General features: G+C 46.8%; 1 protein-coding gene across 1 annotated transcript in view; it reads right to left on the bottom strand.

Annotated features, from left to right (window-relative positions):
- Positions 1–27,289, bottom strand: part of LOC126539092 (uncharacterized) — a 175,331-nt gene that overhangs the window by 41,089 nt on the left and 106,953 nt on the right. The window contains exons 11-13 of the mRNA XM_050185811.2: positions 21,764–21,870; positions 18,644–18,887; positions 6,018–6,119 (exon numbers count right to left, since the gene is read on the bottom strand). Of these exons, the coding sequence (XP_050041768.2) occupies positions 6,018–6,119; positions 18,644–18,887; positions 21,764–21,870 (453 nt within the window). The remainder of the gene's footprint in view (positions 1–6,017; positions 6,120–18,643; positions 18,888–21,763; positions 21,871–27,289) is intronic.

Genomic DNA, 27,289 nt, shown 5'->3' with positions numbered 1-27,289 from the left:
TCGATAATTTACCGAAACTAACACAGGGGTTGGCATTCACACAAAAGGACATTTAAAACTGTTCGTTAGATCACATGCGCGACAAACTTGACGCTGGACATGTGGCGAAGGCAGCCGGACGACGGATATCACCATCTACGAACGGAAAGGTTTATGAAGTCGGACCCATGTGCCTAGCGGCGAAACATGGCTAAATGCTGCGTGATATTTAACAGAAAATATATACAGGCAGTCTACGTCATAAGTAGTTCGAATATAGAACTAAATGTCCGGGCTCACTAGTTGATGCCAGCTGCTTTATTACATTTATGCGACCTCATCAAGGCACGCCAAGAACAGTGTCAGCAATGAGCTATCCTCTACAACAACGGATTGCTTTCAAAATGCATACTTAAGTGCGTAAGCATTTAGATTATGAGGTTTTACGTGCCAAAACCACTTTCTGATGATGAGGCACGCCGTAGTGGAGGACTCCGGAGATTTCGACCAACTGGGGTTCTTTAACGTGCACCTAAATCTAAGTACACGGGCGTTTTCGCATTTCACCCCCATCGAAATGCGGCCGCCGTGGCCAGGATTCGATCCCGTGACCTCGTGCTCAGCAGCCTAACACCATAGCCACTGAGCAACCAGGCGGGTGCGTAAGCATTTCTATGCCTACCATGCGAAAAAGTTCGTCACGCAAGACAATGAATACCTCATATCCCCGTAAACAATGGCTGGCGCCCACGTAAGGCAAAGGCTGCAAGCGCTCAGCAAAGCGAAGCCAACGGTGCAGACATCCATTGAAATTATATGTACAACGCACAGGACAGCGTACGTTTCAATAAAGAGCAAGCTCAAAACAAGCATACCAACCATAATTAAGCACTGCATAACCCCCGCTGCAAATGTAGCGGTGCTTTTATAACAGCTTCGCTAAATTAACCTTAATTCACCTTGACACCATGGTCGTGGGTGTGACTCCCACCAAAAGCCGAGGGTTTGGGCGCCTTTATCTTAATTAACGGATGCTACTTAACTTCACCTTAATTATTCCCCGTGATCATGTGCTCCAGTGGCGTAATGAGCTTTATCTTGATTAAACCTGCCTAATCATGTTCGCTATTGACCATGATAAGCGAACGTTCGATAAGGTGGATAACGACGGATTAGGGCTTAGAATGGTTCATACTGGTCGGATTAAGTTCCATAACATTGACAATCACACCAGGCTGCGTGGCGATGAGCAAGCGGCACAATGTTTGTAGCTGATGCTAGACTCTTAAATTATGACGCACATCTAGAGCCGCTCACGTTACGGCTTTGAGAAAAATAGCTGTCGGCTTTGTATATGAGTTTTGAGTCAATAGCAAGAAATAATTATGTCGGCATTATTGGTCGCGTTAAAGTAAATTTTAGCCAAATAACAACAAAGGCGTTTTAAGTGAACGAACTCAGGCACTTGGTGCCACATTTGAGGCACTTGGAGCATCTGTTTTGGGATCCACAAATGTAAACCTTTATCAAAATGCAGGAGGGCTGCCATGGTGTTGCGCATTTCTTCTGATTTAAATCCAACACCGCCAGCCGAATTCACAATATGATCTTAAGCTATAATTGTTCGTGGGAGAGCAATTTTATGACTTCCTCATGATAAATAGACGGCGTTCGTTTTTTTTTTTTTCTCAAAGCAATTTATGCTCCATTACGCAAAAATCCGCCGGCGTAGTCGGCGTGTCTGAAAGATGGCACCAAAAAGGGTCGAAGGCTCAATGAGTAAGGCAGATCACAACATGGTCGGATTGACGTCAAATTTTTTAGGGAGGTTCCTGTAAACAAATAAGTCGCTTTTCAAAATCAAATTCACTTAATTTGGTCAGGGTAGGAATCGAAACCGGGCCTCCGGGGGTTCGACACGAACGCGCCTCCACGACGGCATGGCACCTCTACGGTTCACATTGACTAAGGGTGTGCCGGTTGCATGTGTCCTTGCACACGTGACGGCGCAGCCAGTGGGGCGGAGGTGGCGCCACGTCATGCGTGTATAACATGAAAGGCATTACTGACCACGTGACCGGAGCTGAGCCGTCCTTCGAGTAATGAGCTCCTCGCGGGCAAGCGAACGCGTTGAGACGATTGGCACGTGTTGATTTGGCCTTACCGAGGCGGCGTTAGTACGCAGGCGAGAGCTTACGTGCAGAAGGGACGGGCCGAAAAAACAAAGAAAATTTCACCAAGAGGACTGTAATGCTTTCGCAGTCCCAAACGTATGCACGCTTTAATGTCTCTGCAGAAATTTCCTTGTTTTTCTGACTTCGAACACTTCTTTTAACAAGCCCTCACACGTCACTGGAATCAAGTTGCCGTACAAATGCCTGCTAAGGTGGACATAATTTGCAACTCAACGAAATCGATCCATCAGCTAGACAAACTACTCACAATGATTAACTACCTAAAACATTGCAGCATGAGTCTCAATCGGAAAGTTGAAGGTAGTCGCCATAAAAGTCCAGCTACGCGTTTCTGCATTTCCAGACGGCCATGCAAACCCAAATACCCCTGGCACCAAATTATTCGTTCAATTCACCTGATTGCGCACGCGCCACTGCGAAACTCGCTTCGCAGTGCAGCACTCCAGTGACGTAATAGAAAGGCGTAAAAAAAATGAAGCTTGGCTACCGGGCTCGATAAAACGGCATCACGCCCGCATCACCCCCCGCTGCTGACGTGACGTCGCATCGCACCGGGAGCTGCGCGAGGCAACAATCGGCTTTCACTCGGGGCGAGAGCTAAGCGCATCGGTGTAGCTTCATGTTGCCCCATGCGCCCATCTATACGTCACAAAAAGGGTTGGGCGGCAAGCCGCGTTGCCATGCGCCGCGTGCTTGATTTCGGGCGAATTGAAGGTGTAGAATGACGACACTTGCTTCGGTTTGCATGGCCGTTTCGAAATGTAAGGACACGTAATTTCTTCGACGATTCCCTTCAACATACAAATATAAACATGTGCCGCTAAGTCGGCAACTAAGAAATCAATTATTGTAATTAGTTTAATGAAGGCACGACATGATTTATCTTTTCACGCAAATGATGGCCCTCTGCTGGGCCATCATTTGCCATGTTTATATTGCCGCTGACACGAGCAACTTTTGTAGGCCTCTTTAAATAAGGTGTGCGACTCGCCATGGTTGCTTAGTGGCTATGGTGTCGGGCTGCTAAGCACGAGGTCGCGCGATCGTATCCCGGCCACGGCAGAGCATTTCGATGGGGGCGAAAGGAACCGTGTATTTAGGTGCACGTTAAAGTACCCCAGGTGGTCTACATTTGCGAAGTCCCCCATTACGGCGTGCCTCATAAAGTGGCTTGGCACACGTAAAACCCCGTAATTGAAACAAGGTGTGCGAAATAAAGGAAACACTTATCACAGGTAACCGGACAACTCAAAAGCGCTTACGTCAAACAATAATCTGCAACGCACATTTTTTTCTTCGCTTTGTATAGTGATTCAAGTCTGGCACAGGCGACGGTACCTAAACAGATTAGGACGATATACAAAACCTGCAAAGGTGTTTGTACACATGGTTGGACCTAAATAAGATAGAGCACCTGGGGCTAGAATCGAAACAAAACTGCCAGCGATGCGAGCTCATCTCGCCATTCCTGCCGTCCATCCCCGCACCACCCAAGAATCGAATTCAAAGCACCCGTCTCAGCCTAAGAGGAAGCTTTAGCTCGAGTGTTCCTATCTAAACACGTGTAAAAGGAGAATTGGCTTTCCTCGGCAATCACTGTACCAAATTTGACTAGGCTTGTTGCTCTAAAAAGCAAAACTTAAAGTCTAGTGACTGTTGGTTTCGAATTCCTCATTTAGGTCGTCAATCTTTTAATGAAAAATTGGCAAAAATTGAAAATTTTAATAAAGTTACCTTATCAAGTTTACAGCGCTGGAACTATGCAATGAATAATAGTATCACAATTTTGTGAGTTCCATGTAAGAGTACATCTAAAGCGGGCAAAATTGATATTTTACACATACAGCCTAAAAAATTAGTAATATGGAAATTCAGCTTTTGCAGAACCCTTTTACACAACCTAACGAATTCATATATTGACGTATCAAATTTGTCCCCTCTGGAAGGCCTAATGCTTGCCGTTTACAGACTCGTGATATCTGTTTTTGAAGCAGCGCTTGTGCTTCTATCTTTCGTGAACTTTCAAATTTTTGAAACTTGAAAGTTCATTAATTTTTACCATCAGGGGATATTTATCGTGTCCCCATTGCACAGGACAGGGGTGTATTTGCATACGCGCCCCCACCGAAATGCAGCTGCCGTGGCCGGTATTCGATCCCACGAGCTCGTTCTTAGCAGCGACACAGCATAGCTGCGAAGTCACCCCGGCAGGGGAATCGAATGTGGAATATTCAGACGCCACTCCCATAAACTTATACAGCAGGATTATTCAGTGTTGGTATTGTTTGGCATTATTTGTACAGACAAGTGCAAAGAAAGGATCAGGTTTAGCACGAATAACCTGTCAGCAACTTTAGCTCCTGGTCGCAAGCAAGCTTTTCCAGAAAGAAAAATGCTGCTGTGTGGCTAGCTTTCCAAGAACGGTAAGTAGAAGCCGAAAAACAAAGATGTGGAAAAGAAAACAGAAAAGCTGCTGAAAGATTTGTTCGCCGCATCTAACAGTGCCCTTTGCGAGAAAAGCATCAGAGGCTGAACAGGAAAAAGTTAACGCTCTTACATCCGTAGACTGCTACAGAAAACTCTAGACAGACTATAGGCAAAAATCACAGGTTTTCATCCAAGTTCTTGCCGGGAAAGGGAAAACAAGGCCTGCATTACCCATTTTCTTTCTGCACGGTGTCGAAAGCTTTTGTCGTCTCACTTATGATGACTTGCGATAATTTGTTTAGCAGACAGCGAACAGTAACAAGACTGGCATTGAGTGGTTGGGAAACATTTGGTTAGTTTTGATCATTAGAAAATACTAAATACGATTATTTTATATGTAGTAGCCAATTCCTACACCACACTCCACATTTTTGAAATGTTCTTAGCCGTATGCCACAAAGCCTCTTAACTAACGCGCCAACAGCAACACCGATATTTAAGCATAGGCTTGTCTCTAAATGGCGATTTTCCAAACATCGCGCGCAATTTCTCCAATTCACTACCGCGCATTTCTTTGCAAACGAGAACAATTTGCCTATCCTTGGATTAGGCGCCATTGGCTTAGTTCTGGGCCCGATTTGTGTTGCTTACACTAGATGCGATGTAGAAATTAGATTCTCGGTGAATGGAGTGCTCGAAGTAGGATTTTGCAATGTAAAACATTGCGTAAGTGCACATGTTCAGGCTGTATGTTATTCCTGCGACACAAGAATTGCGACAGAAACAAGTATAGTATCCTTAGACCATATATTCTTCCATATTCGGTGAAACTTTCTCAACGCTTGGCGATGTCTTTGATAGCCGTCTTCGTCAGAGAAACACGTCGAGGAAAATAAGGAGCTCCTCCCGCGGAGTCAATTCAACAACCATTTCAGAAGAATTCCTAATTACCGCTTGAAGGACATTTTATTAGGTGCACGGGCTTGCATCATTAGGTCGAAATATGACGTAGGCGCAACATCAGGCGTTTTCGTTAAGTGCTTTCCTCCAAGCGAACGGGTTATAACGCAACGGCGATTGCCTATACTTCTAGTTCATGTCGCAGTCGATAATTCTGGCGACAAAGTCATTGCTAACTGAAGCAATTATTACACGGAAAGACACCAAAGAACATAATGCGAGTATTATTGTCAGGTTACGTATGCGCCTGCAGCCACTCTAGCGGAATACATGACGGCGCATGCGCCAGAAGAAGGGGTACGAGAGGCGCAGTCCCCCGCTTCGATGCTGCGCTGTCGCTCAAGGCTGTGTTGCAAGCTTTGGCGATTGCTCCCAGTTCAGAGCCGCATGGAAACAGCATGACATCATTACAGATGACGAAATCGCTAAATGAGACCATATAAAACGCTCTCTTACATCAGCAAGTTTTCCTTTTGCAAGCTGCAGGTTCCTAAGGGAGAAAGAAGGGGTCTTCTTGTCTGGACCAGGTGCCGTGAACTCCGTCATGCGGGTCTGAATCTGAAAGAGTCGCGATCATTGAAGAGCAGATTAAATAATACATTACGCACAACAATGCATTGTCCACCCACAGTGAATACAATGAACAGAATAAATGCACTGCGCAAAGCATTGCATTAAAACGCGTACATTGTTTAGCTTTTTGCCGGTGACAGTTTTCACCAGCTTGCCACTGCAGTTACAGAGTTATCGCTTGAATTTCCTGAATTTCGGTCTAAAGTGAGTGTCAATAAATTTTAAACGAGTGTTGTCTAAAAGATTGCACGTGCAACTCGAATGGCGTTGTACATACATATTCGAACGTACGCGAGCATCACGTACGCAGTATGCTGGAATTTACTGCGAGTCACGTATAAAAACAGGATGCACATGTCGTACGTGATTCAGGCTCGACGACTGGCGACTGTGCTAGGCTTAGCCACTTTCTATGCCACTTGCTATGTGGTGCAAATTCGGCCAACGAAGAGATATTCGTGACTCAAGATTCAGATGTTTGGCATTGTTTGCTTCTCGCCGTTACCACTACGTAACATCTTGCGCGGGTGGTCCCTCGCTGTATATCGGATACCGACGGAGAGTATTACGTCCGGTCGGCACGTATACTCAGCACATAGCACCCTGCCTGAAAAAAAGATGTTATAGATTTACCAATTCCTGCACAATAGCGCGCCGTTCTAGCAATGGAGCTGAAGGCCCCATTCGGTAAACTCGCCCACGATTTGATTCTTGAATAGTTAGCAGCTACTGGCTGCGGTCGGTTGCCATTGGTTGTCCTTGCCATTGCCATTGGTGTTCATTGGCAATGGCAACCTTGCCATTTGTTGTCATTGGTTATCCTCTCTCCTTCAAAAGCAGTAGACAACCATGGCACTCCTATTCAGCCTTGCCATGCGCTATTTCGCTTCTTTCTTCAATCAGATCTAGGATGTTGGTCGCACTCTTTACGTAGACGTTGTGCCTGTGGATAACGACAGGCTCCCCCTGACACATAGAAACGTAATTGCAGGGAGCAGCTACCACCATTGAGCAATGCCTACGGCGTGGAGGGCTCACATGTTCCTCTGCAAAGACAGAGCTACTCGTCATCGAAAAACACGCTCGTGAACCAACAGACTTTTCTCTTAACACAGCATCAGATGCCAAATGCGTTCCCTCTGAATCACTCATCCGGGTGGTTGGTTTCACTTCACAAGCCAAGGCAAAAGCAACGCATGCCCTTCGCCAACTCACCACCCAGTGTAACCAAACCATGCACATGTCTCGGCGGGTCTCTAACCGCTGACATGGCCTGAAAGAGTTGATGACTTATACGCTGTGCAGGCCTTGATACACTCACGCCCAGGGGCGTAGCCAGGGGGGGGGGGGGGCTTATGGCACTTCAGCCCTCCCCCCCCGAAATTTTTTCGTGCTGTCCATTCACCGCCAACCAAAGGAACCCCATGTGCCGGAAATCATTCTGGATTTTGTCTAGAATGTCTTTTTCATGCTCGAAAAGACATTTCACCGCGAACATTGCGAAGTTGGGCTGGATTTTGCGGCAACGCAAAATCCAGCCAGATGTGAAAGGTGCATTGACATTTCCAAAGTTGTGCTTTAGATTTTCAATTGCGGATCTTTGTGGGTTTAATGCTGTTATAAACATTTGACGACAAAGGAGCATTGACTTTTCTAAAGTCTTACATCGGAACATATAACGAGACAAGCCAAATCAACACACTATCAGACAAGTTGACAAGGCACGCAGCGAGGTCCGATGAGACGAAGCGTTGTGGTGGATCATTTGTGCCGTCATGTCACAGAAAAGAATATCAACGTTTCTTTTCACCTGCGCCAAAGCATCCATGTCAAGACACTTAAGCCAGCAAAGGTAACTGCGTTCTTATTTATTTTTCTACTTGGATTTATACTCGCGGGACACTTGAGCCTCTTCTTTTTTATTTTTGTTTTCGCTACCCGCGGGCTGCGGAACCAGCCAGAGCGCATGCGTTTTTCTCGTACTGCATCGACCACCACGAGGCGCACTTCGATGCGCGTTCGTTTTTCTCTGGCCAAGTGGATTTTCGCCTGGAAGAGTTTTGGACGCTTAGTGGCTAGCAGACGAGAAAAAACAATGGTCGCTCACCGCCATCACTGTGGGGACTCGACGGATTGCACCGCGTTCGCTTGAGCGCAGCCTCTCCGTTAAGTCTTGTCTCGCCGGTGTAGGATACCGAGCAGTATGCGTATGATTCTCGGCAGACCAAGCGTCTCACGTTTTCTTCGATATTCCTTCGGTAGCCACATTAGGCGCCCAAAGTAGGCATTCGATTGCAGCCAACATACTTTCCTTTGCGTTTCTTCATTTCGGTGCCCCCGCCCCACAAGAGGAAAAAAAAATACATTGCTGCGGCGAAGCGAGCTGTCGCATGGTGAAAGTTCGATTTTGTTACTTCTTCTTAACGGGCGACGTAGTAACGGGCGACGGGACGCTTCAGTTGCCGGACACTCTTATTATATTATTCCGGTACAATTATATGAACACCCCAGGCGCATTCGTGCTAGTCGCCCTCATGTTTCATATAAAGTCCAAGGGCGATAACATCGTGACCGAGCGCCGCATGCTGTATGTACGAGTGAAAGCGTAAAAGAGGGGTGGGGGGGGGGGGGTGAATCGGTGAGCCGACGATGGTGACTGTCTTGTGTGCGCAAAGGAGAAAAGTGGGGAGCAAGCGCATCGCGTGCGATACATAGGGGCGAGTGGATGGAATGGGAGAGGGATCTAGCATTCTGTGAATCTGTGATTGCGCAACATGGGGGCTTATTTGCCTTGCTTGACGCATTATATGCAGTGACTTTTTCTGAGATACGTAGATTTATTGGAGACTTATACGTATATTTAAATATCTTGTTGCGAGGTTTTGTGTATACGTACATTAAACTTCGTTTGCACTGACGCTGTTTTGCCTTTTATCAAGCTGTATCTTCAAATTTGTATATCCCATTGTATCTTCGCATTTCTAATGTACGAGGGCGAATCGAATGAAAGTGAGCCTACCCACCCCGCGCAATAATGGTTCGGTTCATTATCTGCGAGGCATGCGCGAAGCAGTGAGGCATCTCTCATTTACAGAAGTCACACGCAGGTGTGAGGATAAAGGTTCTTTAATGCTCTCATACACTGGGTTGAGCATGTTTGCGTGACATAAATGACACTCCAAAAGTTGAACAGCGTGTTGCCGTGTAGATTTTGACAGCTGAAGGTATTTCCCAAAAAGAAATTAGTCGCCGTATGGCTGCCGTGTACAGTGCTCACGGAATGAAACGCGTAAATTTAGGGCTAAGTAATGCGCAGATTTTCGTTTCAACTGGCTGCAGTTCGTGTTACATTGACGTAATTCTGGCGTGTACACTTACATCGGAGTCCTCTTCACCTTTGTTGACCAAATTCCTAGCGACATCACATGGTGCCCTCGCGTACTTTGCACATATGTAGGGTTCTACTAAATGCTCCGTGTCCCATTTCATTCCATGAGCACTGAACGTTGAACATTGCATTTCATTGTCCTCGGTGAAATGCCGGAGCAAATGGTTCAAAGAAGGACGTGAAAGTTGCAAAGACGATCCAAGACCGGGCCAAATCGATCGTGCACTCACCGCCAACAAAATTGCAAAGTTTGATGAGCTGATCAGACAAAAACGGAGTATAAGCATCGATGAACTTACATAGTGTGTGATCATTCATGAAAATCTCGGTTATCGGCTCTTGTATGCGCAATGAATGTCCAAGATTTCGAACCACCGCCAGAAGACGGAGAAGTTCGGCGCTGCCTTGACTTATCTGATCCGCTATCAGAATGAGAGCGACGACTTCTTTTCTGCAGTTGTGATCGGGTACGAACCATGGTGCCACTACTGCGAGCCTGACACACGACGGCAAAGCTTACAGTGGAAACATTCGAATTCACCACGTCCAAAGAAAGCAAAAGCCGTCATTTCCGCCGGAAAGGTGGTGACTTTTTTTTCGGCCATCAGGGGCCATTACTGATAGAATTTGCTAAATCTTGAGAGGCTATCAATTGTTTCCGATATGGTGAAACGCCGGAACGGCTGCGTGTCGCAATCAAGAACAAACGACGTGAAAAATTGAGTAATGGTGTCAACCTGCTCTACGACAATGCCCGTCCCACCTCGCTGATGTGGTTAATACAAAACTGGTAAAGTTGAAGTTGGAAACGCTGTAACATCCGCCATGCAGCTCAGATCTGTCGCCTTGCGACTTCCACATTTTGCGGCATCCGAAAACACAGCTCAAGGGAGCCAGATTCGTGTAGGACGATGACGTGAAAGAGTCAGCTACAGACTTTTTGAAGCAGCAACCCAAGGAGCTTGATGAGACGCGAATCACGCGACTCGTTATTCAATGGGACAAACGTCTAAATGCTCATGGAGACTACCTTGAAATAAAGTACGCCGTTTGTCATATATTCGCGTTGGCTCCCTTTTGTTTGACTCACCCTCGTACATTTTGCAGAACTCCTGCTTTTTATACGTGCTCTCTGTGGCGATTCTAATTTCGGTGCAATTACTGACGATACACGACCGGTAACAGCTGCTATTGCGTTAATACATTGGAACAAATAACAGCATCATTGAGATTTTTCACTGGCCGTCGTATATGTACAAGGATGTAAACACGGTTCTTGAAGCACAAAGATATATGACAAAGAATGACATTAGCATATTTGTCCTCAACTTCTTCATTTCATGGCCTTTACATTTTTAATATGAGCGGTATACACTGTTCTGATAGTTTCGAACCGATAAAGTTCTAAAGTTCGCGTGATGTATTCTTTACTTATTAAATAGACAAAAAAAAAACGTGGAAGCATTGATATCAGTTATTGTGGACAAAATTTATGGCACATACCAGTACATTCTTTTATAAACAATTACATACCTAGCTTGTTTTGACAGTGAGTAGCGTGCAAGAATTCGTTTGCAGCATCTTTGGCAATGGCAATGCAATTATTATTCATGGATTTGATCCCTCGACAATGTGTTTAAGAGGAACCTTTAGCTCGGGCCCAACTCCAACGCGGCCTATTCAAATACATGTGAAACGCAGAAACGCTTTTCTGAGATAACCCCTGGATCGCTTTGAATGAAATTTGTTGCACTTAAGAGAGAAAGTTAAATTCTAGTGTCTGTTGGAAGCGGAATTTCGATTTAAGGCCTGAATTTTCTTTAAAATATTTCTAAAAATTCGAAAGTTCGAAAAAAATAGAAGCACAACGTTTACAATCTAATAGCTCTGCATCAAGAACAGATATTCCGGTTCTGTAAACAGCAAAGCGGACAAATTAGGTATGTCAATTTGTACCTTACGTGAATTCATTACGTTGTGTACAAGGGTACTTACTGCAAAAGCCGTATTTCCATAATGCTAAATTTTTTTGAGATTCATGTGTAACATGTCAATTTCGTCCGCTGTAGATTTACTATTAGATGAAACTCACAGAATTATGATATCATTTTTCATTGTTGAGTTACAGAGTTCTAAACTTGACAGTTTCATTTTCTGAAAATGTGCGATTTCGGCCAAGTTTTGATAAATAATTGACAACGTAATTGAAAAATTCGAAACCAGCAGTCAATAGATTTAAGGTTTTCTTTTAAATGCAACAAAGCTCTTCAAATTTGGTGCAGCGGTTGCCGAGAAGAACGAACTCCTCTTCTACATGTACTTAGATCGCAGCACCCGAGCTAAAGCTTCCTCTTAAGGAGGGGGCCGAGTTGCAACTTGAGCCCCCCCTCCCCCCCGAACGAAATTTCTGGCTACGCCACAGCTCACGCCTACTAAACCACCTCCCATATGAGAACTTAACTCGCACTGGACACACACGTATGTGTACTCTACTCAAGAAAGCGCAGAAACTTCCCCTTGGCCTTCTTATGCACACGGCTACCCTTATCCTAAAGTTACTCATGATGACTAACACCCTAGAGGAACTTATAAAAGCCCATTAGGCCGCCCAGCTGAGTCGCTTACGTTCCACAGCACCGGGACGGAATAATCTAAGTTCACTTGGCTAACCACCCAATCCCGCTATCTTTTCATCAATCACCTTTTTGTTGCAGCGCGAGCCAAACACGCAGACCATCTGTCGTATTACTAGCGTCACGAGTATCCCGCGGGCTGCAGCGCTGTTTATGCGCTCATCGCGAAAGCCGGCCCAGGGGATGAATACAGGCGACTGGAAGACGACGAGCGATAGGCTCGCTTCCGAACGCGCGTCTGTAATTTTAACTCTTCTTTAGCAAGTGTAGAGCTCATTTTTATTCTTTGTGCCTCTGTTTCACCGAACGCCGGTCTGGGGATCACTGTCCTGCGAGAGAAGCACAGCAAGCGGCTCTCGAAGCGCACCGGACCGAAGCAGCGCGGCGAGCCTTCGCCGTCGGCCGCCCTTCCTGATGCTCTGATGGCATCCGTCGCAAGCAATCAGCAATCAGGTCAGCACGTTGCTTCTGTAGACCAGAGAAGATGAGCAAGCAAGGAAAAGGCTACGTGAAGATGACATCGACCAAAGGGAATCTGCAGGAGACAACGAAGAGATGGACCAGACAGCCTTCACTGTTGTCTCTTCAAAAAGAAAAGAGCCGCAGGTGTTCCTGTTATATTCAAGCCAACTCAGCCTGACAGCAGCTTATGGAAAGTAAACCCAAATCTTCTGGCTTCTGCGGTCGTGACAAAAGCCCAAGAAAAGATACTCAGCCACCGTGTCAACAAGGATGGCAGCCTCATGGTGACAGTGTCTACACTTCCCGCAGCCAATCGCCTCCTCACAGTGACAGACCTATCGGGTATTCCTGTAGAAGCTCGAGTTCCATTCTCCTACTCTGCCACGTACGGGAGGATACAGGACGTCCCTGTTGAGTGCTCAGATGACGACCTCAAGGAGCATTTGAGCGAACAAGGAGTCATATCTGCTAAAAGGCAAGTTTTCTACTTCCCTAATGAAGATGGCGTAGTAACGGATACCCGAAGACGCTCGGTCATCCTGGAATTCTCTAAGGACGCCCCTTTACCAAACCGAGTGTCGCTTGGATTCTGCAGTTATCCCGTGACGGAACACATGGGGTCTGCTACTCAATGTTTCAGATGTCAAAGATATGGACATATAGCGAAATATTGTAAAGGCCCCATCCGCTGCAAGATATGCGCTGGTCCACATACGCATAAGGAGTGTACGTCACGTTCCCAGCCTCGGTGTGCAAACTGTGCAGCTGAGCATGCTGCGTCATACGGAGGGTGTCCTAAAAAGAAATCAGCCACCCTTGCACGGACGATGGAGCAAATCCAAGGAAAAGTGCGAAAACGACGAGAACCACCACCGAATCCGGATGTGAGGTATACATCTACAAACCAAAAGCAACACGACACGGTGCAGCGCAGCGACACAGCTTTGAAAAAGTCCTACGCCTCAATCGTGAAAGAAAACCAGCAAAGGCCTTCAACTGCAACGAATCCATCAAAGCTTTCAAGTGATATAACCTCAAGCCCACGACAGCAACAAGTGTCCTCAAGGTCGCAGCAGAAGAACAGGAAGAATTAAGAAAAGTTGTTAGATGGTAGCACTGCAAATGAGATATCAAGTATGCTGATGTGATCCCATGATGTTCGCCGCAATCAAGGCTATTCTCCGTGCCAGCCCATCGTTTAAGAGCATCCCTGAAGTAGAGGCCGTCCTGGCTTTGGAACCGCTAATGTCGTCTTTCACGGCGCAAAGCCGTGATTCTTGGCAGTAGCAACGATGGCTTCGCCAACAATCGTCTCACAAGCGGTGTCCACCAACAAACACTTCCGCACATGTACTATATTCCATTGGAACGCTCGCGGCTTGCGCTCGAAGTTAGCAGACTTTAAGCATCTTACGCGAGTGTACCGATTCCCTTTTTTAGTCATTTCCGAGTCTCGCGTCGACGAGCACTTTAGGATAAAGGGGTATTATTTTCATCATTCGAGGCGACAAAATGGAATTAGCCGACTGCTCGTTGGATTTCGCAACGACATACCTGCCTCTGCAATTGACGTAGCACCACATGACAAGAACGAATATATTTGCGCAACCACAGTGATTGCATCCAAAGTGTTTACCCTGATCGGCGTCTACTTGGAACCAGGATCACCTTTCAACGTGACAAGATTGGAAAACTTGTTGACAAACACTCAGTCTCCACATATTATTTGTGGCGATTTCAACGCACATAACGAGATCTGGGGCAGTTCACATACATGTGCTCGGGGTGCCAAGCTGGCGAAGCTTTTGGCAAAATACAGTATAGAGCCCTTGAACGATGGCAGCATAACATACCTGAAAAATCCGGCGACTGTTAGCTGCATTGACGTCACATTCGTATCAAGTGGCCCCTATGTTCGGATGGTGTACAGATTTCGAGACTCGAGGTAGTGGTCACTACCCGATCCTAATCTCTGCCCTTCATTTTCGGACGTCGCCCAGAAAAGCGAAACTGAAGTCGGTAGACTGGGAAGCTTACACAGCAGCTGTAGACAAAGGAATCACAGCCTCGACTACGAATACAGAAATAATACCGACAATAGCTCATTGCCTCAAACAAAGTACCCGCTCTGCCACTAAGCATTGTAATGTACCAACAAACGACGAGGAATTTGAAAGGTTATGTGCCATTCGAAGGCGTGCCGAAAGAAAGGCTCTACGTACTAAGAATATCGAAGACCTCAGAACTTATCGACGGGCACAAAGAAATATACGACGTTACCTCACCAAACTGGACCGAAAAAGGTGGAGGGACTTTTGTGGGACACTGGACATACGACAACCGCTGAGCAAAATCTGGCGAGTTGTCAGAGGCATTCGCAAAGAGCCGCAACAGCTTTATCCTTTTATCGCCCTCTCATTACATGAGCGCGCATCCCTGAAAGAGGTGGCAGAGCAGTACTGCAGGCTCCTTTCCAACGGGGCCCAACCTTTGCGGCAAATTGCAAGTCGTCAGCCTAGTCCACCTCGAGCTACCCTTCCTGACTTAGAATTACCATTCACCATCGAAGAGCACACGGCAGCAATCGGCGACGTAAACAAGCGATCATCACCTGGCCATGACGGCGTGAGTTATGAAGCGCTCGCAATTCTATGCCACACATCTCGCCTACGCCTTCTGGAGTACTACAACGCCTCATGGATAACTGGGGAGGTTCCTACGGAATGGAAGCTTGCGAAAGTCATTCCTATAATGAAACCAGCGAAGCAGCCAACAAATTACGCCTCCTTCAGACCCATATCTCTGCTTAGCTGCGTAGGGAAGCTATTCGAAAAAATGATCAACAAACGTCTAAATTGGTTCCTGGAAACTGCAAAAGTTTACTTGGAGGAAAAGAATGGCTTCCGGCAAAATAGATCCGCAGTTGATAATGTCATTGCCTTGGTCTCATCAATTGAAGAGGAATTGGTCTCTGGAAACATACCTACTGCATTATTTTTAGACATTAAGGCAGCATATGATTCGGTCTATCATAAAGCAATACTTGACGCTTTGGAAACCCTTGGTTTTGGAGGACGGCTCTAGGCATGGATTGAAGACTATCTTCAAGGACGCCAACTTTTCATGTGTACCCCGGATGGCCCCACAGCGCTTTATGCCGTCGAGAAGGGAGTGCCACAAGGAGCTGTGTTAAGCCCGGTAATATTTAATTTAGTCCTCATCCATCTGAAAAGAAACCTGCCCCCTGGCGTCAAAATCACACTGTATGCGGACGACATCTGCATTTGGATTGCGGCGCGTTCCCGCAGTACCACCCAACAACGCCTCCAGAGAGGGCTAGCAAATATATCGGCCTACCTAAATCCAAGGGGTCGGAAATTGTCCCCCGACAAAAGCGTTGCCATGGCTTTCACGCGGAGGTGTATGGAAAAATACCCACTAGTGTTGGGTGGTCGTGCCCTTCCATACGTCAAGACGCAAAGGTTTCTTGGAGTGACGCTCGATAGGAACCTCACATGGTCGCCCCAAGTGAAAAAACTGAGTGAAGATTTCCTCGGCGTCGCACGTATTCCGATTTTTAGCCGCATCACAGTGGGGCAGCAACTGTCGATCAATGGTGCTCCTCCATAAGGCCTACGTCGACGGAACACTATGATATTACCTCCCGATCCTGCACAATATATCTCCCCCAAGCAAGAGAAAACTCGAGGCAGGACGAAACAACTGCCTTCGCGTATGTCTTGGCCTTCCGAAGGAGTCGTCCCACTCGGGGACTGTAGCAGAAGCTGGATGCCTGCCTCCGGAAGTGCTATGTTCGCAGGAGACACTTCGGATACACCTCCGCCACGTCATTCATACGAAGACTCACTTTTTAAAGGATATTTCCAGAACCCGTGCTACATCTAGCTTTGGGCAGGCCGTCGGAAGCATATCTATTTCGATTCCTGCTTAGGCGTTACAAATTATGCCGCGAAACATTTCACCATGGACACTGTCCCCACTGGAAATCGTGCCATATATACATGGAATCAGTGCGAAAAAGACAGTGCCTCAAGCAGCGACTTATCAGATAGCTTTAGAATATATGCACAAAGAATACGCAGCCGCAACGCACATTTTCACAGATGGCTCTACAGCTCCACATCGTTCATCATGCGGACTTTTTGTTCCCTCTACAGGGCAACGATTCTCGTTTCGTCTTGACCGAGCGACATCATCTACTTCAGCGGAGCTATATGGCATTTAGGAGGCCCTTCTGTATGTACTTCGACAGCAGCCGCCAAAGGCATGGGTGATTTTCACAGACTCAAAAGCAGCCCTACAAAGTGTGTGGAACAGGCACAAGCGTTGCAATAATCAACCAGCAGCATTTGACATTGCTTACTTCACCACAGGGCTAAGATTGCTGGGCATTGCATAAAGTTCCAGTGGATACCTGGCCATGCCGGCATTTCGGGAAATGAAAGAGCGAACGAAGCTGCCAGAAATGGACTCCAACACCGCAAGTTCAAAAGAACATATTTTACAAAAGCCGACGCTTCAAACATGGCAAAAAAATATGCCTATCAAGAAAAAGATCGCATCTTGAATTTGCCGCTTCACCAAGATAACTTCCTACGTTACATTGACCCAGAAATGAGACCGAAAATTCCACGACCACTTCCTCGACACTTAGAGACATTGTACCATCGTCTTCGACTGAACGTGGCATACACGAACAATTATCTGTACCGCATAGGACTTACCACTAACCCATACTGTGATAACTGTCGCAACTTAGAGACAATTGAGCACATATTACTAGAATGCCCCGCGTACCGCGATGAGAGACAATTTTTGAACACCAAATGGACATGATTTGCCACGAACCGTTAACGTTACCGAATATCTTAGGTCCAATGCCAGGCCCTTCAAAACAGCGACGGATTTTGGATTTATTGTTCAAATACCTGACAGAAACTGGTCAAATAGGAAAGCTTTAAAAATTGCATCCTTCCTATACAAAAGCCTAAATTTACCCGCCATGTCACCTGTAAATATTAGTAACAGGTCCATTCGGACATTTCATATTTATTTTTATCCTTTTTTTCTCCCACTCTTTTCTGGAATCTTTTAATCCCATTCCCCATCCCTATACAGAGTAGCGTGCCAGCGGTTATATACGCCCCGGCAAAATTCTCTGTTTTTCTAATAAAGAGCCCTCTCTCTCTCTCTGTACAGGCGACTAGTAGTGGAGGCTGATCTCGTGACCGTATTTGCAGCCTCGAAACATGAATTAACCAATGTTTCTGTCCCGGAAAAACGTGAAATTGCTCGGCCAGTCTTTTCGCTTGCTCTCTCCCTCCGTACACCACCATCTCCTTCCTACAATCCACCTCGCAAACTTTTCTGTTTGTCTGGGTGCCTGGGCACGCAGCGACCCCGGGTAAAGAGTGGAATCTCGGTAATGAACTCAAGTTATGAAACGCAGTAGCGTGAGCACTCCAAAAGCGTCTTCATATTGAGAAATGTTGCGAGCCCCCAAAGCACGAGAGCGATGTGTGCGGAATCTGTAAGCCCCGCTCTCTCGACATTTAAGGCGCAGTATGTCTGTTTTGTCCGACCCAAAGCCATCGTTGCGCGCAACTGTGGCAAATAGAGCTATCGAGCGTGGATTGCCTGTTGAACCTTGCAGAAGGGAGCTTGTGGACGGGTCGTCGTGGCTGTATTCATTTAGCCGTAATGTACACGAACATAAACGATTTTGTGCACTCGACGACAAATCGCACAAGTCGTGCTACTCTGAGCGTCGCTCGAGTGAGGTTATTACGTGCACCATAAATAGAGTGCAGTTCCTGCGACACCTGTGAGAAGGGCGTCCGAATAAATTACGTGCGAGTTGTTCAAACACGTCAATGTGGCAGCGCAGCACACAAGGGCGGCGCATGCTGAAGGCATCATTGGTATGACTTGTCTGCTTATTTTTGCATTTCTTCGATGCGACAAACAGATCAACTAAAGGGTATCGCAAAATAACTGATACTTGCCTCGCTACTGATGGCGTCTAGTCGCTCCTTGTCGTAATGGAAGATAAACTGCATCATCGCGGGCTTCAAGTAGTCCTCGAGGAATGTGCCGCAACGGTACACCTTCACTGGCAGAACCTTCGATCCCCACTCGTACTTGTTGGCGAATGCGAAGAACGGGGCAAGGTCGGGGTCGTCTTCGTCCATGAACAGCGAAAGTTTCAGCAAAAACTTGAACATGGCCAGGTTCATCGATCCATGGCCTCTGGAACAGGCAGTTGATAGAACCTTGGTAAGGTCATTTCATTTTACGAAGGTTACACAACCGGATCGCGGAAAAATATTACTGTTCCCGAAATGTTTCCGGGTCTGCATATCCTCGCTTTGTTCAGGACGAGACAAGTGCATTCCTATGGACCCGTTTCCACTGCATTAGGTGTCGACCTGTTATTCTGTGAAGGTTCCGGTGGACTATGCAGCTGCGCAACATCTAAAGCTTAAAGGGACACTACAGAGAAAAATGATTTCTTCTGCACCAGTAAATTACATTTCTACGACACTAAAAACGCAACTCTTAGCGCGATAAGTCGCTTGGCAAGCAAGAAAAAGCGCAAGAACGAAAGATGGGTGGCGACGCCTCCTTGAAGTTCCCGCACCTGATCGCTGCGACGTCATGGATTTTGATGGCATCTTCTAGGGCCTACTTGCTTATATAGCGGTACAGATTGACTACATTGTGTTCTAAAGACACCAAATATCAAACATAGCAAGTTTCGGGAACCTCTACTCAGCCAACGCGGCCCAAATGCGAAAACATACTTTGGAAACCCTGACTTCACACTGACGTAGAGCTTCGGGGTTTCGGCGCGAAATTCAAATACTGATACTTCGACCTTCATTTTTTCATCTAATAATCAAACTATTATTTTGAAATAACTGCCTGCAGGGTTCCAAAACAATGCTTTGTTAGTCTAGACTGATTTATTGTTTCCATTTAGTGTCGCTTTAACTCAATACGCTAAAAGTGAGTGCAACATAAATAGCGGAGCATGGCGTGCACTCCAGATTCATAATGTTAATAGCGATACCCAACAATCTCCGACAATCTCAGGCTGAAGGCAGCAACAGTCGGCTACTTCCGACCGGTAGGCATTTTTGACGTCAGCGCCACGCTGGGTTTGGTTAGCCCGTTTGTCTGCACATCTTTGCGCGCGGACTACGTGGAGCTCGCGGTGGGGACTTGATGCGAGTTGGGTGAACCTCAAAAAGGAGAACAATTTTGACATAAATCGTAGGAAATTGAGACACGTTTGGGGACACGGCGTAAAGCTACTCTGAGCTCATACCCACCGTGGTTAATTGTTTAGTGGCTATGGTGTTGGACTGCTAAGCACGAGGTCGCGGAATCGCATCCCGGTTACGGCGGCCACATTTCAACGGGGGCGAAAAAGCAACTGTACTTGGATTTAGATGCATGCTAAAGAAGCCCTGGTTTTCAATATTATTCCGGAGTCACCACTAAGGTGTGCCTCACAATCAAGTCGTGGTCTTGGCACGTACTAACCTCATAATCTTTGTTTAATGCGTCAATTTACATCTATCGGCATCAAAATGTTTATCATGGTCTGGCCACCAAAACACATGCTGCTTTATTGTCTACCATTGAAATAAATTCTTAACATCTAAATCCGTACAGGCGTGTCCGCACATTTCAAGCGCATATATTGCTCGGAGGGCACACACTGTAAGAAGAAGATTGAGCTAAGAACGAAGAGCGAAGAATAATCAGTTAACATCATTGATTGCACCAGGAAAACATGTCTTTATTTATCCAAAATATTACACAATAATTTCAGGCACATGCGACAAAAAAATATGAACCTGATACGCTGGATGTATTCAAATTGATAGCACGTTCGTTAGATTTCATTCATCGATGGACCATTCTGCAGGATAAAAATATATTGTTGTACACTTAAATAAGCTTCGACGTTTTCCTTGCGACTTCTTTTACCTTTGAGGGGCCGTATGGCAACTTCATTCTGGGCCAGGAAACGCTTAATGTTCGCTTGCTACTGAAAGCAAAATCGTTTCAGAACCTTTCAATGCAAACGTTATTTGAATACCTTTTGAAACATATCGCATAAATTTTCAGGAACCATTTTGTTATTGATGGGCGCTGTAAATGAAATCACGCCCCATTAGACTTAAATTGGGCCCCCCTTAGATCTTCGGGAGTGGCCCATACACTTAGACTGTACTGTATTGAATGGTCCCCATTTTGAGGCTGCGCTATGATCTGAATAAGCCCACAACAACCGTTAGATAGATAGCCACCCCCCCCCCCCCCCCCCCAAAAGAAAAAATCAATCAAAGAGTAAATTATGAAAAGTCGCATCGAAAAGCTTAGTTGTGCATGGGTACGGTGCTTAGCATATACTCTTTCTGTCAGAGCTTCACGATGTTTCACTAAAGATATATTCCAATTGTCGATCGCGGTTTTGCTTCGAACTACATTTCTTATTATATGAAAAAAAAAAAAACTTTTTGCCGGTGGCTCCGAACATTCAATGGCGTATAAGAGTCACCTCCACCCGCCGTGGTTGCTCAGTGGCTATGGTGTTAGGCTGCTGAGCACGAGGTCGCGGGATCGAATCCCGGCCACGGCGGCCGCATTTCGATGGGGGCGAAATGCGAAAACACCCGTGTACTTAGATTTAGGTGCACGTTAAAGAACCCCAGGTGGTCGAAATTTCCGGAGTCCCCCACTACGGCGTGCCTCATAATCAGAAAGTGGTTTTGGCACGTAAAACCCCATAATTAAAAAAAAAAAAAATTAATTAAAAAAGAGTCACCTCCGTATTTTCACATGACCCTCGACTCTGCACTGCACCTAAACTCGAGAAACAGGTTGGTAGCACCATCCCGCCACAGAAGTGGTCACTGCGTTTCAATAACGCACCGCAGTGGTCCATGAGAAGCGTAGCGACCTCTCCAGTCGAGGGGTGGCGCTGTACTCAACTCGGTGGAATGGAGGAATGATCGGTCGAGGATAGTTTACGAATACGGGTGCAAGAGTGGAGAGCCGTTGACAAGACTTGCCCTGCTACCACCTAGCTTGTGCGTCGCACTTGTGCTTACCCGGCGTCATAGGCTATTATCGCCTTCGCCTGTGATGGATGTCGGCCGAATATTTTGCCGGTGACGGTCACACCGTACACTTTTTCGATGATTTCCGGGATCTTGAGCTGCAGGTCAAAGAGAAAATACGTGGATGGGAAAGAATTAACGGGTGAGGTGGGAGGAGGAATTCATTCTTATTAAATTTTTTTTCTTCGGTGCATTGCTGTTCGCTCAATATTTGCCGCATAAAGCCCAAATATTTGTCCTATGAAGCCTACGCTGCTCTAAAATGGAACAAACTACATAATAATTCATGTTACCGATTCTCAAGGGGCGCGAAGGCCTCAAGGTCCGTGATTGTTTTTGTGTTTACAGGTGCCTATTGGTGCTATATCTTAGAAGCGCAACCACGCGTATACATTCAGGCGTGGCGAGTGTGGCGAGGCTTCGGGCATGAAGCGGACCCCCATCGCTACTGCACGGAAATCAGAGGCCGCGGATCGTTTTACTTCAAAAATTATTTCAGCCGGGGTCAAACAGTTCAGTGCCGTGGTCGGAGGCCACGCCGTTACTGTGTCGCCAAATACTCTCGACGGAATAACATAGGAAAGATCAGGCGAAAGGGCCCTTCTCTGTGTCGATATGCGACATGGCACAGAAGCGTAGAGTTGAAGTTATGTACTGTTGCTGCACGTTGTTACTTAACTAAACGCTGCGACTTAACTACGAAATTTGCACATCATTAAGAAAGATACAAAACACGCCATACCATCGGCTATCATCGATTCTTAAGCTCACATATTCCTCCACTCAATTTATTAGTATTAGAGCTCTCCACGCTTCTACGCCTAAATAGCGCGTCAAAATTTCAGCCAAGCTTTAAAAATATGCAGATGCCTCGTAGCTGGGCAGAATCGAGGTAATGCTGCTTGCCGTCTCTTGGAGGTAATCACATTATATTTTCATTTCGTCTAATTACATAATCCGTCTAACTAATCAACTTCGGCAGCATTATAATTAGATGTAAAGTGTAACTGTAGAACAACATGAAAACTCTCTATACAGCTTTCTGTTGCTCAATACATACAGGCTTTCTGCTTTGTCATTGGCCCTTTGCCCTGTAAAGCCGTAATATCTAAAGGGGATTGCACAAAAAGAATGCGACGGCTATTTGTAAGAGCACAATTTCGGTAAAACTTGTGAGTGCATCGCAGAGGTTGGACCCAACAAGAACGAACAAAGAAGTTTGCTTTTTATCCCTTTGCTGCGTGCAAAGTTGGGACCGAGCTTGCCAAGAGTAGTCAATTTGGTCACCATTAATCATATACACAAGAAAAAAAAAAACGGCTAACACTGCAATAAGTCCGCGTATGTTTACGCTGCATAGAACAAACAGATATAAAACCACTGATTCCGACTCACGCAGGCGATCGTTCGGCCACTTCAAAATGTGTGCTTCACACTGTACGGTATGCTGCTATCACTAACCAACAATATTTTTATTCGGTTGTGGCCACCGCGTCCAAGAAAAGAGGCAGCAGGGCACTCTATATGCAGATAAAATTTGAACGCTTGTCAAAGTAAACAGTAGAACTTATTTAACGATATGTTTGGCAAATATGTATGTGAATGATATGACATGCTGCCTTGAGCTGTAGGGGCGCAAAGGCTCTGTCAGGCATTTTGCCTTTACCTCTGCCCCCTACACGGAGAGAATCCGTGAAAAAAAAAATTTCGAAGCAGCCTGGTAACCACGCTGCTTCGATCGTCGCGTTATGTTTCTTAACTACTTCTTGCTGCTATACCACAACATGTAATTGGTGGGAGAATGTTGCAGTAAGGGCACAGTCTTGAAATAATACTAAACAAAAATTACACAGAAATCGTGATGGCTGCTCCACCCGCCTCACTGGTAGCCGATACTTTGGCCAAGTTAAATGACTGCAATATGTCTTATGGAACCTTGTCCAACGTATGCAACAACCAATAGAATAGCAATTGCCGCCCAGGGTATACCTGGCACACAACACGGAGTGTTCGACCATGCCAGAAAGCCGACAGCTCATAGGCCATCTACGAGCTGTCGGCTAGCTGGCATGGGCGAACGCCCCCGTGTTGTACGTCAAGTATACTGCCTACTGTTGCGACTGGTGGTCCGAAGATTTGCGCAATCCATTCAGCAAGGAGGAGTAAGGCAACATGGGGCTGCGACCGATATCCATGGCGCTTAAACACGTTTAAATTACATTATGTACAAGAGTTTGCAAAGAGTACTGAAAAATAAGTTCATGATCAAGTTCTAGCAGCCGATAACTCGAAGCGTCCGTCTCTCTCCTTTTAATGCCTGCGTTGTCATTGTCCAGTCGCCTTTCCCCAATCCGCCGTTAGAGACGGGTGACATTGGGCCACGCTAATCTGGAGGATGGTTGCCAGATTCCTCTGAAGTGAGCCACCCACATCAATTTACACGAAAAGGCGAGGGAAGGGGGAACTGAGCCCTTCTCTGGCGCGGACGCAGAGCAGTTTGGCCGGATGACTTGGGATGTAAATGATGTCCCCTCCTGACAGAGGCACTCCTGGAAGGACCTGTCTTGGCAGATCCCTCCGACTTTGCAGACTCTCTCCTGACAGAGGTATTCCATTGCTGGCCATAAATCATACCTGCTGAGGACAGCTATGACGAGGCCGTCGGCCCTTTCCCCATGCTGGCGTTATCCATGACCGGCGGTTGTCGCGGGGTAAACGGTCGATCACAACAATACGCAATATGGTGGTGCCCATTGAAAGAAAAGGTATATATAAAGCCTTACGGCTTCGTCGAATTTATGGCCGTGTTCACTGAAGTCGCTGGCTACTGCTTTTGAAAATTTAGTAGTAAGATGACGCATTGTTGTTCTTGCAATTTTAGGACGGGGTTCGAGAACCTCGGCTCGCTCAAGATTGGTTGCATCGGTGTAGGCTTTTTCAAGGACCGTGTTTCAGGACGACATCGGTGGCGTCATCGGTGAACAGACGATGCACGCTACTCTGGCGCCACTTCATAGCCATCGTTGCCTCAGAGCCCGTCTTTTGCGGCAGTAAGTGTTTATTCTCGCGCTTTCGCCATATCCTCCTCCTCAGCCTTCAGCCTCACGGTTACGCTGCACCCGTCCTCCTCCGCTTTCCGCCTGACGCTCTCTTGGCTATGCCCGTGTTTCATTCGCACTCGGCGTTCGTTCTTCTATCCTTCGGTGTGGTCCTTGGCTCGGTTAGGAGGAACGCCAAGGGACGACGCGGACGCTAGCCGCAGCAACTTGCTCTAAAAGGCTTTCCATTATGTCCGCGGATTTTGCACCACGACTTCCCATGTGGCCAGCGCTCCGACGAGAACTATATATTATATATTGCTACGTGCATACTGTTTTTTTTTTTTTTTTTTGGGGGGGGGGGGGGGCAATGCGCGCGGGCGCCTCGAGGATGAAGATGAACTGTTCCTGGCTCTGGAGTTGTTGACTGAACTGGCCACCGCTGCCGTTGTTTTTCTAAATAAGAATTGTAAACAGCCTTCCGTCATCAATGCCTCATCTGCGTAACATTGTGATGGAGGCTGGCATTTCCCGTCTTCCCCACTGAGCTCCACTGCGGCCGCACCGTCCAGGTTTCTTCTCTGACTCCCGGTGACGACACCTCATCTGCATGTACACTTGCGACTCCAAAAACCATGCGCGTCACGGTTATTAGTCTCCCCAATCGTGGCATACTCCCCGGCCAAGATGTTTTCGACGGTGAGGAATGGCTCAACATGTGCGAACGTTTTAGCCAGAACAACCGCTGGGTCACTACCAAAATACTAGCAAATATAGCCTACTTGGGCGGAACGTCGCGTGCCTGTTTCCGGATACACAAGGAGTAGGGGTCAAGCTGGCATGGCTTCAAAGAGAAGCTCCGCGACCTGTTTGGAAACCTGACCAATCGCCAACTGGCAAGATGAGCTTGTTTTCAGGGTTTAGTGGTCCAGCAAATCGTATGTACAAAACGTACTCGCCCTCTGTCGGAAAATTGGCGATAAAATGATCGTGGGTGACAATGTACGCTACAGCGTGTTCAACTCGTTGACTTACAACGTTTCCCCATAGGAATGCTGCCGCTTCGAGCTGGCTGAAGGCCGCCGCGTCATTCTTAAGTTCTCCCGTCTCCCTAACATGGCTGCGACGTCATCTCGCGTCGACCTTACCACTGCACCCCTCTGCAATAAGAATGTTATGCGCATCGTTGGCCGCTAGCTAGGGTCTGTAAGTGCAGCCCCATTCTATCCACACCCACTTGACCACACCACTGAGAAAACGGCACCATCGATCGCCCTCATTCAGGCATCTGCGCAGCAAGAATATGTCAGCTTCGGTTTTCCTGCTGCCTCTTCTGTCTCTAGAGCTGACACCAGACCTCTGCTGATAGCTGTGCCTCGCAGCAAACTGTATTCTCTTCCTAGATTCGGCAACCTTACTAAGTTGAGAACTCCGGACAAGACAATCTGCTTCCGTTGCCACCAAATCGGTTATGCAGGTCGCCACGTCTCTATCTGTTGGAGGTCCTTGTAATGGAGCTCCTTTCCTCCCTTTCCGCGCTCATTAGCTGATCCTCGGCGCTACATGCTCTGCCGTATGCCTCCCACCTCTGACGTTCCTATAGATAACACTCGTCCCGCTCGCACGCCGTCACCTCAGCGCCCCGGTCCCCGTCGCCTTAGCCACACTGCTATTCATCGCCGACCTATTCTCGCCGACCCCATGGGTGCCAAACTAGATAATGGAATTCCTTGGGTAGGGCTGAATTATTTTCATTGTGATGAAATCTTTAATTGACACTGGAGTCCAGGCATTCATAATGAGTGTTAATTTTCGTCGTAGACTGAAGGAGGTTCTTAGATGTGCTTCCGCAGGGCCATGCGCGTTGAAATGGCAGCAGTGCCACCGTCATTGGAATGTGTACTGCCCGTATAAGCAGTAAGCAGCGCCGGCTGCCATATTCCAGTTCTTTTCACAGTGCTGACCAAATGCCGCCAGGCCCTCACCCTACGACTAGACTTTCTTATGGCGCATTCCGCTCTGATCGACTGTTCTGCCGGTACCATTTGGCTTAAACTCCGTCTTCACCCGCCTATTCGTGCCGAACTCCTGAGCAATTTTAATAGGACTGTCTTCGTCCGCCTGCAGCCTAAAGCCTTGACTTTCGTCAATTTACTACCATTTTTTTCTAGTGCCCGATGGTGATTAAGTCGTCACACCTGCTCCTGATGTTCTTTTGATGCGCAATATCACTGTGATCCACTACGTCGTAGCCATTGCCGATGACCGACATTCCTCCCCCGTTGTCAATTTTGGCCTGATACAGCAAGTTCTCTCCTAAGGCATATCGGTTGCTACGCTGCCTACTGTAGCAGATGAATATGCCACGACTTTTTCAATAGATGTTTTCTCCGATTCTTCTTCTCAACACGATGCAATTTGCCTCGACGCAAGATTTAGTCCAACGTTTACTGCGGACCTATGGCCTCAACAAGCAGCA

The sequence above is a fragment of the Dermacentor andersoni genome, chromosome 3, assembly GCF_023375885.2.
Source record: "Dermacentor andersoni chromosome 3, qqDerAnde1_hic_scaffold, whole genome shotgun sequence".
NCBI classification, from domain to species: domain Eukaryota; kingdom Metazoa; phylum Arthropoda; class Arachnida; order Ixodida; family Ixodidae; genus Dermacentor; species Dermacentor andersoni.
The sequence above is the reverse complement of the archived record's forward strand: the minus strand, read 5'-3'. Positions and strand labels throughout refer to the sequence as shown.